The sequence below is a fragment of the Phalacrocorax carbo genome, chromosome 28 (assembly GCF_963921805.1).
Source record: "Phalacrocorax carbo chromosome 28, bPhaCar2.1, whole genome shotgun sequence".
Taxonomy (NCBI): Eukaryota; Metazoa; Chordata; class Aves; order Suliformes; family Phalacrocoracidae; genus Phalacrocorax; species Phalacrocorax carbo.
This window is the reverse complement of record NC_087540.1, coordinates 1939813-1952898: the sequence shown is the minus strand read 5'-3', so window position 1 is coordinate 1952898 and position 13086 is coordinate 1939813. Positions and strand designations below refer to the sequence as shown.

Sequence of the window (13086 nt, the reverse complement as noted above, 5' to 3'; positions counted from 1 at the left end):
ATTTTCTGCCATATCAAGGAACTTCTAGTTTGCTTTAAATTGAATGCCAACCCTGAATGCACAGAACAGCTGTCCATAACACGTTTAATAATTCTTGTAAACTTTATCTTTTCACCTAAAATTTTATGCGCTAGTTCTTAATAGAAGAGACTGTCCTAGATAAGTTTATATAGCAAAGAGCTATTCCAATAGTTCTAAAGAGAAGATTCAGACTTACCAGATTTGCTGAGAAGAACGAGTGAATAGAAGAGGTGGGAAGAACCCTGAGCGGAGAGAGCTTTTATACAGTTCAGACTGCCTCAGGGATGAGAGGCTGGGTTTGTGAATGGGGATCTAATTAGTTGACGCAGCACATTTTTTGTATTGATAGCTCCACAAAGTGATGAAATTGTGTCGCTTTCTGTTTTTATTACTTGATTTCAATTATCATGTAACATAACACACTCATTACATCACGCAAGGTTCTTTCATCTAAGAGAGTGATGGGTGAAATTAATGCATCTTTCATTCTAAAACATGATTCATGAAATTAATATCAGTTTTCTATTCTCTTTGGAGTTGCACCATGTAGTAAGCTGCTTATACATAGGTATTCTTCTTTTGCTGTCTCATATGACAATGATGCTCAGATATTTATCAGAAATAACCCACTGTGAGGTGTTTCTTTCAAAGTCCCTTACATAAGTTTTCTCTCTTCTTAAAGACAAAATACAGTCTATTGTTACACCCTTGGGAAGGCAGGCAATATTTTTTGTGTGGTTATGTTTATTTCTGAAATGTGATACAATTCATATTGGAATCCATGGAGGATTCTCAATACTCTGAGTCAAATTATATTGTGAGCATTCCTGAACACACAGTGACAGATGTCCAAAACAGCCTCAGGTTTTATCTGACCCTCAAACTACATCTTAAAGCTAAATTCAGTTCTGAAATGAGAGATATTTATATTTTTTATGCTCAGGATGGAAAACTCAATATAATCAAAGTATATATTGAATTAATATCTAAATTTGTGACTTACTGAGGTAGCTGCAGGGTTTTTGTAGAAGGTATACAGAAGAAACCCCAAATTTATCTGTATTAGAAAAAATAGCCTTTCTTTTTTAAAAGGAATAAGAGACCTGAGACGTGAGATTTCAGAGTAACAGACTAAGCCACATTCTAATACCATTAACAACCCAACATATTAATCGCAGAATACGCAGTTCTTACTGGTGTCCCATTTGCTCATCTATGTTTTATCTCTGCCCATCTGCCATGTCTGCAGGTACATTGAACAGGCTCCTTTTGGCTGTTCAAAACTGCAGAGACCTCCTGTTTAAATCACAGACCATTCACAGGTGTTAAACGATGTCCACAGCTCTTATTTCACTTGATGAGAGCAACCTTTTAGACATCAAAGTGTCTAAAGTGTCATCGAAGTGACATCAGAAAGTAGACAGATTCCCAGTGAATATCTGAAATCATAAGCAGTCAGGGATACACAAAACTTGCAGCTTAGTTTGATCGGGAACATTTTCATGAAGTTTCCTTTAATTTCTAGATTTCTCCTCAGGAGTCCTTGATCCTGGTCTAAAACTGATCTTGCAGCTAACCTCATTGTTGATGGCATCTTCAGTAGAGAACAGTTACGAGGTGGGAATCCACTTGGAAAAACAAACGCTGTTTTTTGCTGAGGTTTCTTTCTTTATGTCATTATTGTAATACTATATCATTATCATGGTTATCATAATCATCAACGTGGTTATCTTCGGACCACATATTATTTCTAAATTATGACTTTTCCAAATCTGGAGATACATAAGGGGATTTCCTGAGCTATAATACTGAAAATAAAAAAGCCATCTCAAAGTTTTGCAAGAACGTTCCACAGGATTTTCAAATACCTCATGAACACCCATTACTAGCTTATACAGACTGTGTCATAATTATATAAAAAGTATGCCTGTATGCCTACACCCCACTATTATGAGAGATTATCACATTAAAATAGGTAAGTTTAAGTCACCTGTGTCTTTCCCGTAATCAGTTCATAGTTTATAACACTTTTGGACCTTCCTTTGTCTTTTAAAAAGAAAATCTACCTTCTGTTTTACTAAGGTACACGTTGGTCCAGAAACAGAAATCTGCTTATGTTAACTGAACTTTTATCCAAAAAAAGCAAACAAAGAACCCAAAACAAAAAGGAAAAAAAACCACCAAAAACAAACAAGCAAAAAGCACCAAAAGAACCCAACCCAGGGTACAATGGGGTCTGTCTTCATTGTCTCAGGACTAGAATCCCTTTCAGTAGTCATGTCTTACCATGATTTACTTGCTTCTTTTAGTCCTGTGTTCCTAGGTATTGCTCTAACACATAATAGGAGGAGAAGACACAATAAAATATAAAGGAAATCAGAGCTTGATGAAACAACTCAGAAAAATCAGTTTCCATAGTCCTGTGACTGCCAGCTGAAATGTTTTGCTGTTCCCAGGACTGAAAGACAACTAGTAGAGAGCTGGCCAAATGCCATTAAAATATGTTCGTCATTATTGTGTTTGACTTGTATTGAGTAGCTGGAAGTAGAAGCGCTAAACCTGCAGAAAGAATGTTTTTACCCTTGTTATGCGACTCTAGCCTTCATCTGAGATCCTAAAAGAAATTCCATTCTGTCTCCAGGTATACTGTTGCCTACACTAGAAGACCAGTAACTGGACAAAAGAAATGACTCCTCTTGTCATCCTAATTATGCAGGACTCAAATAAATCAAGTCAGCTTACTTCCTCCCCTAATGCTAAAAAGAGCAATGGAATAATAAAAAATAATTCCACACATAAAGCCTGGAGATGATAGAGAGGTCTGTGGTGGAACGTGCATGTCATGCCATGTGTGGGTTTGAAGTGCCTGCAATGCAAAAGCAATACACAAAAACAATTTCAGCACTTTGAGGAACTACGTGTCCTACAATTTTGGGTTGGTACCTAATTATGAAGTCACGCATAGGATGCCTAATGTCCTCCAGGCAATCGATGGAGCTGTATAAAAGCTCCCTGTGTCAAGTCTTCTCTATCCACTTCTCTCACCTTACTCGCCTTCGTGAATTGGGTAAGTCAGATTTCTCTCAAACTTTGCTAAACTTAACTTGCTGTCAGGAACTCTTGATTTTAACTTAGGACCAAGCCCTCTTCAGCTACTGCCAGTGATCTGTAGATTATTTGCTGCTAGAAATAATGTTTTGTTTCTCATTCGTTATCAGGCTCTGCAAAGATAAGCTCCAGAAAAGGGGTATATCAAGCAGTTTTGAATCACAAACTTGTAACATTTTAGGGCTTTGGGGAATTCTTGGACTATTTTAGGAGACAAAAACAGATCATATACATGATTGTATATGGCTACACTTAGCAAGGTTCTGCTGAGTTTATAACTGGAAGGAAAGAAACCATCAACTAAGAGTAATATAATAATACCAAAATAGCTTATCTAGAAATACCAAAGATGTAATTGAAAGGTACATGACTTTGTCATACTAAAGTCAAAACTAGCCTCCAGATTACAGTGCTAGGAAGAATAGCAAGAAAAAAAAAATTTTTTACTTCCCAGATTTATTACTGATACCCTGTTGGACTGCTTCATCATAACCTAATGTTAGATATTTCTTCAACGTTAACATAAATGACTGTTTTACAGACTGACCTCCATCCCTGCGAGATGTCTTGCTACGACCTGTGCTCCACTGCCGTTGGTGGTATCAACCGCCCCCAGCCCCTCGCTGACAGTGGGAATGAACCGTGCGTCCGCCAGTGCCCCGACTCCACGACTGTGATCCAGCCACCTCCAGTCGTCGTCACCTTCCCTGGCCCCATCCTCAGCTCCTTCCCTCAGGATTCCATTGTGGGATCCTCTGGAGCACCTGTCCTTGGGGGCTACGGGGGCTCCCTGGGCTATGGGGGTCTGTATGGCTATGGGGGCTATGGCTCCTCCCTGGGCTATGGGGGTCTGTATGGCTATGGGGGCTATGGCTCCTCCCTGGGCTATGGGGGCTATGGCTCCTCCCTGGGCTATGGGGGCTATGGCTCCTCCCTGGGCTATGGGGGTCTGTATGGCTATGGGGGCTATGGCTCCTCCCTGGGCTATGGGGGTCTGTATGGATATGGGGGCTCTTCCCTGGGCTGTGGAGGTCTGTGGGGCTATGGGGGCTCCCTGGGTTACAGGGGCCTCTATGGCTATGGTAGACCCTATGGTTCTGGCTATTGCAGCCCTTACTCCTACCGGTACAACAGGTACGGCCGCAGCAGCTGTGGGCCCTGCTAAACCCTACAGAAATATCCCAACTAAGCAGATAACTAACAAATGAGATACGATTGTTTCACACCTAAAGAGGTCTGAACCACCAGTGCTCTGTTCCAAAACCACAGAGCTGTACCCCTCCTGCCCTTTTTGAATTTCTCCTCTCAACTTCTACTTCCAATTTCTGCCCTAAATACTTCTCCTGTAACATTTCGATATTGCCTGGGGTAAACGTAACATAGTTGCTCAAAATGGTACCTGTTTGTTCAAATCAACAGCTAAGACTCAGGAAGAAAGAGAAAAAAAAAGTAATCACCATTAATATACCCCAGACTAAAGAACAGTTTTATACTTCTTGGAGACTCCGAAATTGTATTCCTTTCTCACTATCATTAAAATTTCATTGCATCAAAGTTGCTGTGTTCTGGTGTTCCTTTCTCATGTTTTCATCCTTGTTATTTGTCTTAGGAGAAGCTTAACCTGCCCAGCTGTCAGTAACAGTATAAACTATGTAGATGAATGCCCCACCTAAAAAACTCAGGGTTTGAAACGTACAAAAGCAGTGTGAAGCCATCAGCACAGAAGGAATGCCCTCCTCATTTTTCAGGAAAAAAAAAAGATTCTTGACATTTTTGAAGAATTCTGCTTCTTGGTTGTACATCCACTGGTTACACATTAGTAGTGGCAGAGAAATGAAACAGTAGATTACTAATTTTAAACTCTTTCCTAAAAATATTAGGCTTTAGTAAGAATTTCTTCTAAGTCCTTGATTCATCTCTTTGAACTTCAGGTTGTCACTCAACTACTTAAACTCTATCCTCAATAATAGCCTCTGCAGAAAGTTTAATTAAATTTCTGTAAAATCTCTAAAGAAAGGAAGTGTTCTGGGCCATACAATGTAATTGCATTATATGAGTCTTTCTGTATAATCATGAAATCTATGGTGTTAGAGGTTTTTGGATGGAAAAACAGCTACTTTAATACAGCTACCTGTTGTGATTTAACATGGCAGGCAGCTAAATGCCAGACAGCCACTCCCTCACACCCTGCGGGATGGGGGAGAGAATCGGAAGGGCAAAAGTAAGAAAACTCATGGGCTGAGATAAGAACAGTTTAAGAATCAAAATATAATAATAAATTTTAATGAAAAGAAAAACAATGAGAGAAGAAACAAAACCCAGGGGGGAAAAAAAACCCCACAACAAAAAACCAAACAAGTGATGCAACCACTCATGACCCACCAAACGATGTCCACACGGTCCCCAAGCAGCAACCACTGCCCCCAGCCAATTCCCTTCAGCTTTTATACTGAGCATGATGTCACATGGTATGGAACATCCCTTTGGTCAGTCTGAGTCAGCTGTCACAGCTGTGCCTCCTCCCCTTCCAGCTTCTTGTGCACATGGCAGAGCATGGGAAGCTGGAAGAGTCCTTGACTAGTATAAACACTACTCAGCAACAACTAAAACATCTGTGTGTTATCAACATTATTCTCATACTAAATTTAAAACACAGCACTGTACCAACCAAGGAAGAAAATTAACTCTATCCCAGCCAAAACAAGGACACTACCCCAAGGACTAATTCATCTATACCAGCAAGAACAGCTAGAACATCTAGAACAGTTATGGTGCCCAGAAAGCTTAAAAAGTAGAAAAAGTCATAACCCTGTGTACATACCCTCTGCACTGTTGTGTTTCCCAATTCCTCCTGCATGGAAAGTCACAGAATCACAGGTTGGAAGGGACCTCAGAGACCATCTAGTCCAACCTTTCCAGGAAGAGCACAGTCTAGAGAAGATAGCCCAACACCCTGTCCAGCTGAATCTTAAAAGTGTCCAAGTCAACCACTTCCCTGGGGAGATTATTCCAAAGTCCTCAGAACAGAAACCCCCACCTTCAGCAGCTCTAACTTTCAGCCTCGCCTGTGATATTCCTCATCTAAGAGGTCCATTAGACATCTTACAGACCTCTGAAGAGTGCTTTGCCTTGTTACAGCTCCTCCAATCCTTTCAGCAGCTCCCTGCCAATAACCTTCATCACTCTCCCCACCTCCCTAAATCCCTTCTGTCTCAGGAGCATCCCTCCCCACCTGGGGGCCTCATCTGCCACCCTTTTCTCCATAATCTGCTTTGAATCCGGCCTCAGCTGAGCCACCAGCTCTGCTCCTGCTATGATCAGCAAAGATGTTCAAGGGGCTCATTAGGGAATGGAGGTTTAGTGTAGTTTTTTTCTAAACATAATGCTATTATCATAACCCAGCCCAGCTGGGGAGGGAGAATTCCTGCCCCCAAATCTGTGCACTGAGTGGAACAAAAGGTGAGTGACTTCACTGATAGCAGGGCCATTTCAGCTCTCTTTTTGAAGTCTGAGCCTCATCCTGTGTAAGGATGTGAGTTTTCCCCATTTACAGACTGGAGAGTTGTATATCCATAGAAGAAGAAATTAAAACTAAAAATGGATTTGTTTGATGCAGGGTAGAATCACTTTAATGAGAAATAAACATTCACAGAAAAGCTTTGTGGAATATCAAGAGTATGCATCAGAGCGCAGGCAGTTCCTTCCATAATTGTTCTTCTTCAGCTGGACAGTGAAGTGACATTTTATAAGAATACAAATTACTTGTTTTATCCCGCCCATTATACACATAGATGGAAAAAAGCCCAAAACACCGTGAGTAGGGGGTGAAGAAGTTAAGAATGTGCTGTGTGTTCCCAGCTCCGCTGCAGTGGGGAGGCAGTGATCAGGACTTCACAGCACCTTCTTTGGGACTAGTGCTGTGGATCAAATTCGTATCTCTCAGTTGCCGGTTATTCCTTACTCAGGGGATTTTCCTGTTGTGTTTAGCAGGGCCCGCAGCTGCCACGGCCGTACCTGTTGTACCAGTAGGAGTAAGGGTTGCAATAGGCAGAACCGTAGGGTCTACCATAGCCATAGAGGCCCCTGTAACCCAGGGAGCCCCCAAAGCCCCACAGACCCCCATAGCCCAGGGAGCCCCCGTAGCCCCCAAGGACAGGTGCTCCAGAGGATCCCACAATGGAATCCTGAGGGAAGGAGCTGAGGATGGGGCCAGGGAAGGTGACGACGACTGGAGGTGGCTGGATCACAGTCGTGGAGTCGGGGCACTGGCGGACGCACGGCTCATTGCAGCTGTCAGCGAGGGGCTGGGGGCGGTTGATACCACCAACGGCAGTGGAGCACAGGTCGTAGCAAGACATCTCACAGGGGTGCAGGTAAGCTGCAACACACACTGATGATTAGACTAAGTGGAAGACAAAGACTTCAGAATTAAACAGTGTACATTAAAATAATTAGTCAAGTACAGGATTTTGAGGAAGTAAATTGATTTCCCACTCTGCAGTCATAACCCTCTTTTTTTCAAAAAGCATATCTTTGAAAATTCTCTAAAACTGTCTACACATTCAAAGGCATATGGGGAACATTATGCCTAGCTCTGAAACTGTTGTCCCTCAGAAATATCCTGCAGAGAACTTATATATATATTTCTTCATATTAAACTGAAAACTGAGAAGGAAAAACAGCGAAGGCAAAGTGACTTTGTCCACGGTCATCTGATGACTCAGCAGGAAAACTCGGATTTAGGTTTGACAGGTTTACATGAGAGGTAGTTTATATATAACTTAATTACAGTAGCTTCTTCTTCCCACTCATCCCAATTTTGCTGAGAGTTGTAGGAACAACAGATTATGGGATTCGCACTGCCCAGATTGCTTGGAAAGCCAGTTGACAAGACAATAAAGGATAGATAGTAGTGTTGTTATCCCAGTTCCCACCTATGCAGACACTGTATGGATACATCCTGGAGAATTTCAATATAAATCAGAATTTTAGTCCTTAATGTCTTTCAAAAAGCTCATTTCAAATTATTATTGCCAGGACAAACCAGGACTCCTTGGTAAGCTCAAGAATTCAACTTATATTCTCCCTTCTAAACTTAGTTATTTTCTTCAAGGGTGATGTTACTCTTCCGCACTCACTATGTCCTGCAAGTCCTTAGCAGGGTTCTGAGGAAGAATATGAAAGCTAGAAAGTAAAGGACAGCCAGGAGATTTGCTGTACCAGAAGATCACACACAAGTTTCTCAGATGCGTCGCTCACTCATCTCAGGTTGCATGAATGGGCTGCAGTGGTGACACTCTTATTAAATATTGAACCTTATAACACACAAACTTTGGAATAAGTTAAAGGCATTGAAGTGTGGGTTGTTCTATGCGTGTTGCAGTGCTCCCGACACTGAGAACTCTGCCACGTCCCATGCACCAAACAGGTCTATCTGCCACCCCAGAGCCAGCATTAGAATTTTTGTTCCAAGGCAGTACAGGTACAGTCAACAGTAGGGATGGTAAACATCAACTGAAGTTGAAACCAACGATAAAAAGATATATTGATAGCAATAGAGAAGAATCAGACTTACCCAAGTCACCAGGACGTCAAGGGAAGTGTTTGGAAGAGCTATGGGAGCGAAGAGCTTTTATATCGGAGAAGCTGGAGGTATGAGACCAACATTGCTTGCCCTCCCCAGTTTCAAACATGCATAACCTGTAGAGATGATGAAATTGCTGTGTTCGTTATTGGAGTTTATGAGTCCTTTCAAATTTGTTTGTTATAGAACCTCAATATTACTTTAGATAATAGAGAATTCTTTCATCTTGTAACTTGTTGGGGTAAATTAATACCTGGCATTATTCCAGTAACTTCCTTGAAATTGCACGAGAAATTATTAAGCCAGCTCCTCTTATATTAACTTAACATCTAGAGAGCGTCTCATGCGTTTATCGGAATTATGAACTGCTGTCGTGGGCAGGATTTTTGTTTACGTACATATAATTCACATTACAACCTGCCAGGACAGAAGCTAAAGACTGTCAATGTTATATGCAGGAAGGTTGGGGGTGGTTTCTGCATGTTTAGCTTCCCCACCCGCAGATGGGGGACACGGCACCCTTGGGAGTCGATGATGGTTTTCAGTAGAACTGGATACTGGCTGTAATAGGGAAAATTCAGCTCCAAAGAGCAGCAGCAATTCCAGGGATCTGCAATGTGTGCTTCAGTCTCTTTCTAAGAGATAAACATGGAATGTGTTTCTGAAGTTAACTAAAGCTACAAAGGGTTGGAGATGCCAAAGAGAATTTTTTCAGGTGTTGTTGGTTTGGTGTTGTCAGTGCAAAGATGGTACTTGAGAATATTTAGTAGGCCTGAGGAAACCTAAGCTTTTTCAGTACAAATGGATCCTCTGGTGCAAAAACTGAAATGTGACAGACATGCTTTGAATTATTGACTCTGATTCTCAGGAATTTATGACCTCCTGTAATACACTATTGTTGCTACAAGCCATAAATCCAGAACAGAGCTGAGCTGGCAGTTTCTGTCAACAGGGAATAATTATGAACTTGTAATGCACCATGCAAAGCAAAGGCTCATTCTTCCCTTGTTTACAGATGTCTTGTTTTAATACTGCAGGCTCTATCCATAGAATAGCTCTAAATTATGAGGTGGGTTTCTCAGCCTTTGAGGTGGTTAGAAATTTTTTTGGACAATAATATTTTCAAGCTTCCAGGGAGCAAGTCTTTTCAAATGCTGCAAGCTATCCACTAATGGTTTGAGAATGTATTATTCTTACAATTGGATTAAAGGCATGTACCTGGATTTAGATGCCTAGCAATTATGGAATGACATCACATTAAAATACCTAAGTCAAGCTATTTGTGTCCTTGGTATAATCAGTTCATGGCTGAATACTGGGGATTTCTGCATCTTCAATTGTTTTCAATGTAATGTAGAAATGTGGAATGAAAAATAAACTTTGAAATAAAATACAGCATTTCATAAGCTGTATATTCAGTGTACCTTTACCACTTTCAGTTGCACATCAGACCACAGAAACAGAGGATTTAATGGTTTTCTTGAGATGTTACAAGTCTGTCTATGATCAGCCTTCATCCACGTAAATGATTCCTCCGTCTCTATCATGGGTATCTCCAGATAGCTTAGCAAGTTGCCACCAGTCGTGTTTTGTTTACTTTCATGTCTCAGTAGTCTTCAGTATTGTATTGCCTGATCTAAAGAGGAACCTAAAACTGGATCCCTGAAGGCTTTGTATCAGGAGACAGAAAACTGGAAAATGTGTGACAAATGTTTCACAAGGAAAGTGCCTTGAGAACAGAAAGGGCAAGAATTAGTTTGCCTCTAGACTCCAACCTGGGTTGAAATACAGGGAGAGAGACCTGCTAGAAAAAATCTGAGTAATTGAAAAGGATGTTCTGTCTCTGCCCTCTGCTTTCAATCGCATTGGTCTTCTCCCATGGTTGTGGAATAAGGGTCCAAAGGACTTACAAGTGTTTGAGAAAAGGACAGGGAGAGTGATCTACGCTGAATGCACAACAAAGAAAACTAAAGGTATTTCCCCAAGTCCCTCGTTCATTAGATGAGGCCAGCACTGTGTTCAGGAGCAAAAACCAAACCATTTAAGGACTACAGGATGTTTTCTGTGGCTTCCTTTGGGTGCAGTATTGGTCTCACGTTAAGTAGCTGAGAGTGAAAATGATAAAGATAAAAATGACGACCCCAAAGTTGCTCTAATGGACTCTATTTTATCTCCAGGTATCTTACAGTCTGGATTTAATGGAAAAATCTGTGCACATCAGGTGACCCCAGCCACGCAGTGAGCAGCTGGGTTTTGCCATTAGTAATGGAGAAGCCAAGAAAAAGCATTACTTGTAATGCCAAGGATGCGAATGGAATGATAACAGGAATGACTATGACATGTAACCATATGAGATGAAAGAGGCGTCTGCGACGAATTGCAGCTATCATATTTCACGAGACTTCAAACCAACAAATAAACAAATAGTCAGCAAAACTTTGAGGACCTACCTGTCATATTAGTTTTGGGTTTGCCCCAATTATGCACATGTACAAATTACACCTTAAGTGATCCCCATGATCTAGGGAACTGTATAAAAGCTCTCCCAACTCAGGGTTCTTCATTCCCCTTTGCTTGCTTTATTCACCTCCGTGAAAAAGGTAAGTAACATTCTATGTGATCTCTTTCCTAAACTTCAAGTATCTCTCTTCAGCTGATATTAAATAAGGTTGGAATCATCCATGAATACTCTAAGATTCTTAATAATGTTGGATTATGTCACCATAAATTTATTTTTCTTATTTGGTGTTGGACATCCGTGTATTTCGGTTTAAAATGGTAAAACTAGTCTTTTCAAAAATTATTGTTTCCTGTTAATACAAATTTCAGCTATCAAAGCAGCTTCCAAAACATCAGCAGACCACTTGTTCAGTCACTAGGAATTTTATAAGGCTTTTGTATGTAAGATTTTGACATGTGTCTAGGTATATGTATGTATTTGTTGTGGGGACAAGCATAACCAAAAAGAATATAGAAATATTGTCTAAAGAAGTATTGGAAAACAGAGATGAAACTAGGAAATCCTAACCTACCCTTTCCATTGTCCTTGCTTTGAGCAGGGAGTTAGACTAGATGACCTCCAGAAGTCTCTTCTAATCTAGTATTTCATTGGTTCTAGTAGAGAAAACACTTGTTCACAGGTGGTACCGATTCCTAGCCCTTCCACGGGTTTTCTTTTAGATTCGATCAGATCCTATTTTTATGAATAGCCCAGATCCCAGCATACCTCTTTCTAGTAGAAACTAGCCCTAGTTATCTGAGTGTACCAGTTTCCCACCTGCGAAATAAGGCAAATAACCTTTTTTTGCCCACCCTGTGACTCTGAGGCTACTTTGGAGGTATTTCAGGGCAGGGAATGCCTTATTTAGCCCATGTTTATAGCAGGTTCATTGTACCGGCAGCATGATTTTAGCTGTTGCTTCTGGGACTACGCTACAAGTCAACATGCTAGAGTTGGTCTTATTTTACCATTATTTTACCACATGAGCTTTGCTGGTTGTCAGGTCACACTGCTTTGTTTTTGCTAGTAGAAAACAAACATGAAATGACCTTTTAGACATGGACATTCTATGAGTGGCTGCAATGTATAGTGGAAGTAATTTGCAAAGAAGAGTGCTGGATAATATTTCTAGAGTGTGTGATAGTAGGAAAGAACAAAGAACTACTTCTTAAAGGGAACCAAGTATAAGAAATTAGGAATAAGACCATAGTAGAGGTGACTGCTCAGTGTGCACTCCAGACAATGCTGATCTACAAGAGGGAGAGATGTTTTATGAAAAATACCGAAGAGAAGGAAGGGCAGTCAAGACCCAAAAGATAAAACCATTATTCTAGTCTATGTGTCCAACATTCAAACTCTTTTTCCCATTGAATTTGTGCCTTTCCTTTACTCATCAGTGTGTGTTGCAGCTTACCTGCACCCCTGCGAGATGTCTTGCTACGACCTGTGCTCCACTGCCGTTGGTGGTATCAACCGCCCCCAGCCCCTCGCTGACAGCTGCAATGAGCCGTGCGTCCGCCAGTGCCCCGACTCCACGACTGTGATCCAGCCACCCCCGGTTGTCGTCACCTTCCCTGGCCCCATCCTCAGCTCCTTCCCTCAGGATTCCATTGTGGGATCCTCTGGAGCACCCGTCCTAGGGGGCTATGGGGGCTCCCTGGGCTATGGGGGTCTGTGGGGGTATGGCTCCCTGGGCTATGGGGGTCTGTGGGGCTACGGCTCCTCCCTGGGCAATGGGGGTCTGTGGGGCTTTGGGGGCTCCCTGGGTTACAGGGGCCTCTATGGCTATGGTAGACCCTATGGTTCTGCCTATTGCAACCCTTACTCCTACTGGTACAACAGGTACGGCCGCGGCAGCTGCGGGCCCTGCTAA

At 41.7% G+C, this 13086-nt stretch overlaps 3 protein-coding genes across 4 annotated transcripts; 2 read left to right on the top strand and 1 right to left on the bottom strand.

Annotated features, from left to right (window-relative positions):
- Positions 1 to 3691: 3691 nt before the first annotated feature.
- LOC135318093 (scale keratin-like) lies at positions 3692 to 4294 on the top strand. 2 transcript variants are annotated; one of them, XM_064474924.1, is made up of 2 exons: positions 3692 to 3903; positions 4027 to 4294. In XM_064474924.1, exons 1-2 carry the CDS (start codon positions 3692 to 3694, stop codon positions 4292 to 4294), a joined length of 480 nt encoding a protein of 159 aa, XP_064330994.1. The 2 variants fall into 2 exon arrangements, with proteins under 2 accessions (XP_064330994.1, XP_064330992.1); XM_064474922.1 differs by having other exon boundaries at positions 3692 to 4294.
- Positions 4295 to 7112: 2818 nt separating this feature from the next.
- On the bottom strand, positions 7113 to 7487 carry LOC135318117 (scale keratin-like). The gene has a single exon (XM_064474966.1). It carries the CDS (start codon positions 7485 to 7487, stop codon positions 7113 to 7115), a length of 375 nt encoding a protein of 124 aa, XP_064331036.1.
- A 5155-nt stretch (positions 7488 to 12642) lies between these two features.
- Positions 12643 to 13086, top strand: LOC135318094 (scale keratin-like). The gene has a single exon (XM_064474925.1). It carries the CDS (start codon positions 12643 to 12645, stop codon positions 13084 to 13086), a length of 444 nt encoding a protein of 147 aa, XP_064330995.1.

Excerpts from the sequence above, each read along its gene's own strand:
- LOC135318094 (XM_064474925.1), top strand. The coding sequence starts at position 12,643 with ATGTCTTGCTACGACCTGTGCTCCACTGCCGTTGGTGGTATCAACCGC.
- LOC135318093 (XM_064474922.1), top strand. The coding sequence starts at position 3,692 with ATGTCTTGCTACGACCTGTGCTCCACTGCCGTTGGTGGTATCAACCGC.
- LOC135318117 (XM_064474966.1), bottom strand. The coding sequence starts at position 7,487 with ATGTCTTGCTACGACCTGTGCTCCACTGCCGTTGGTGGTATCAACCGC.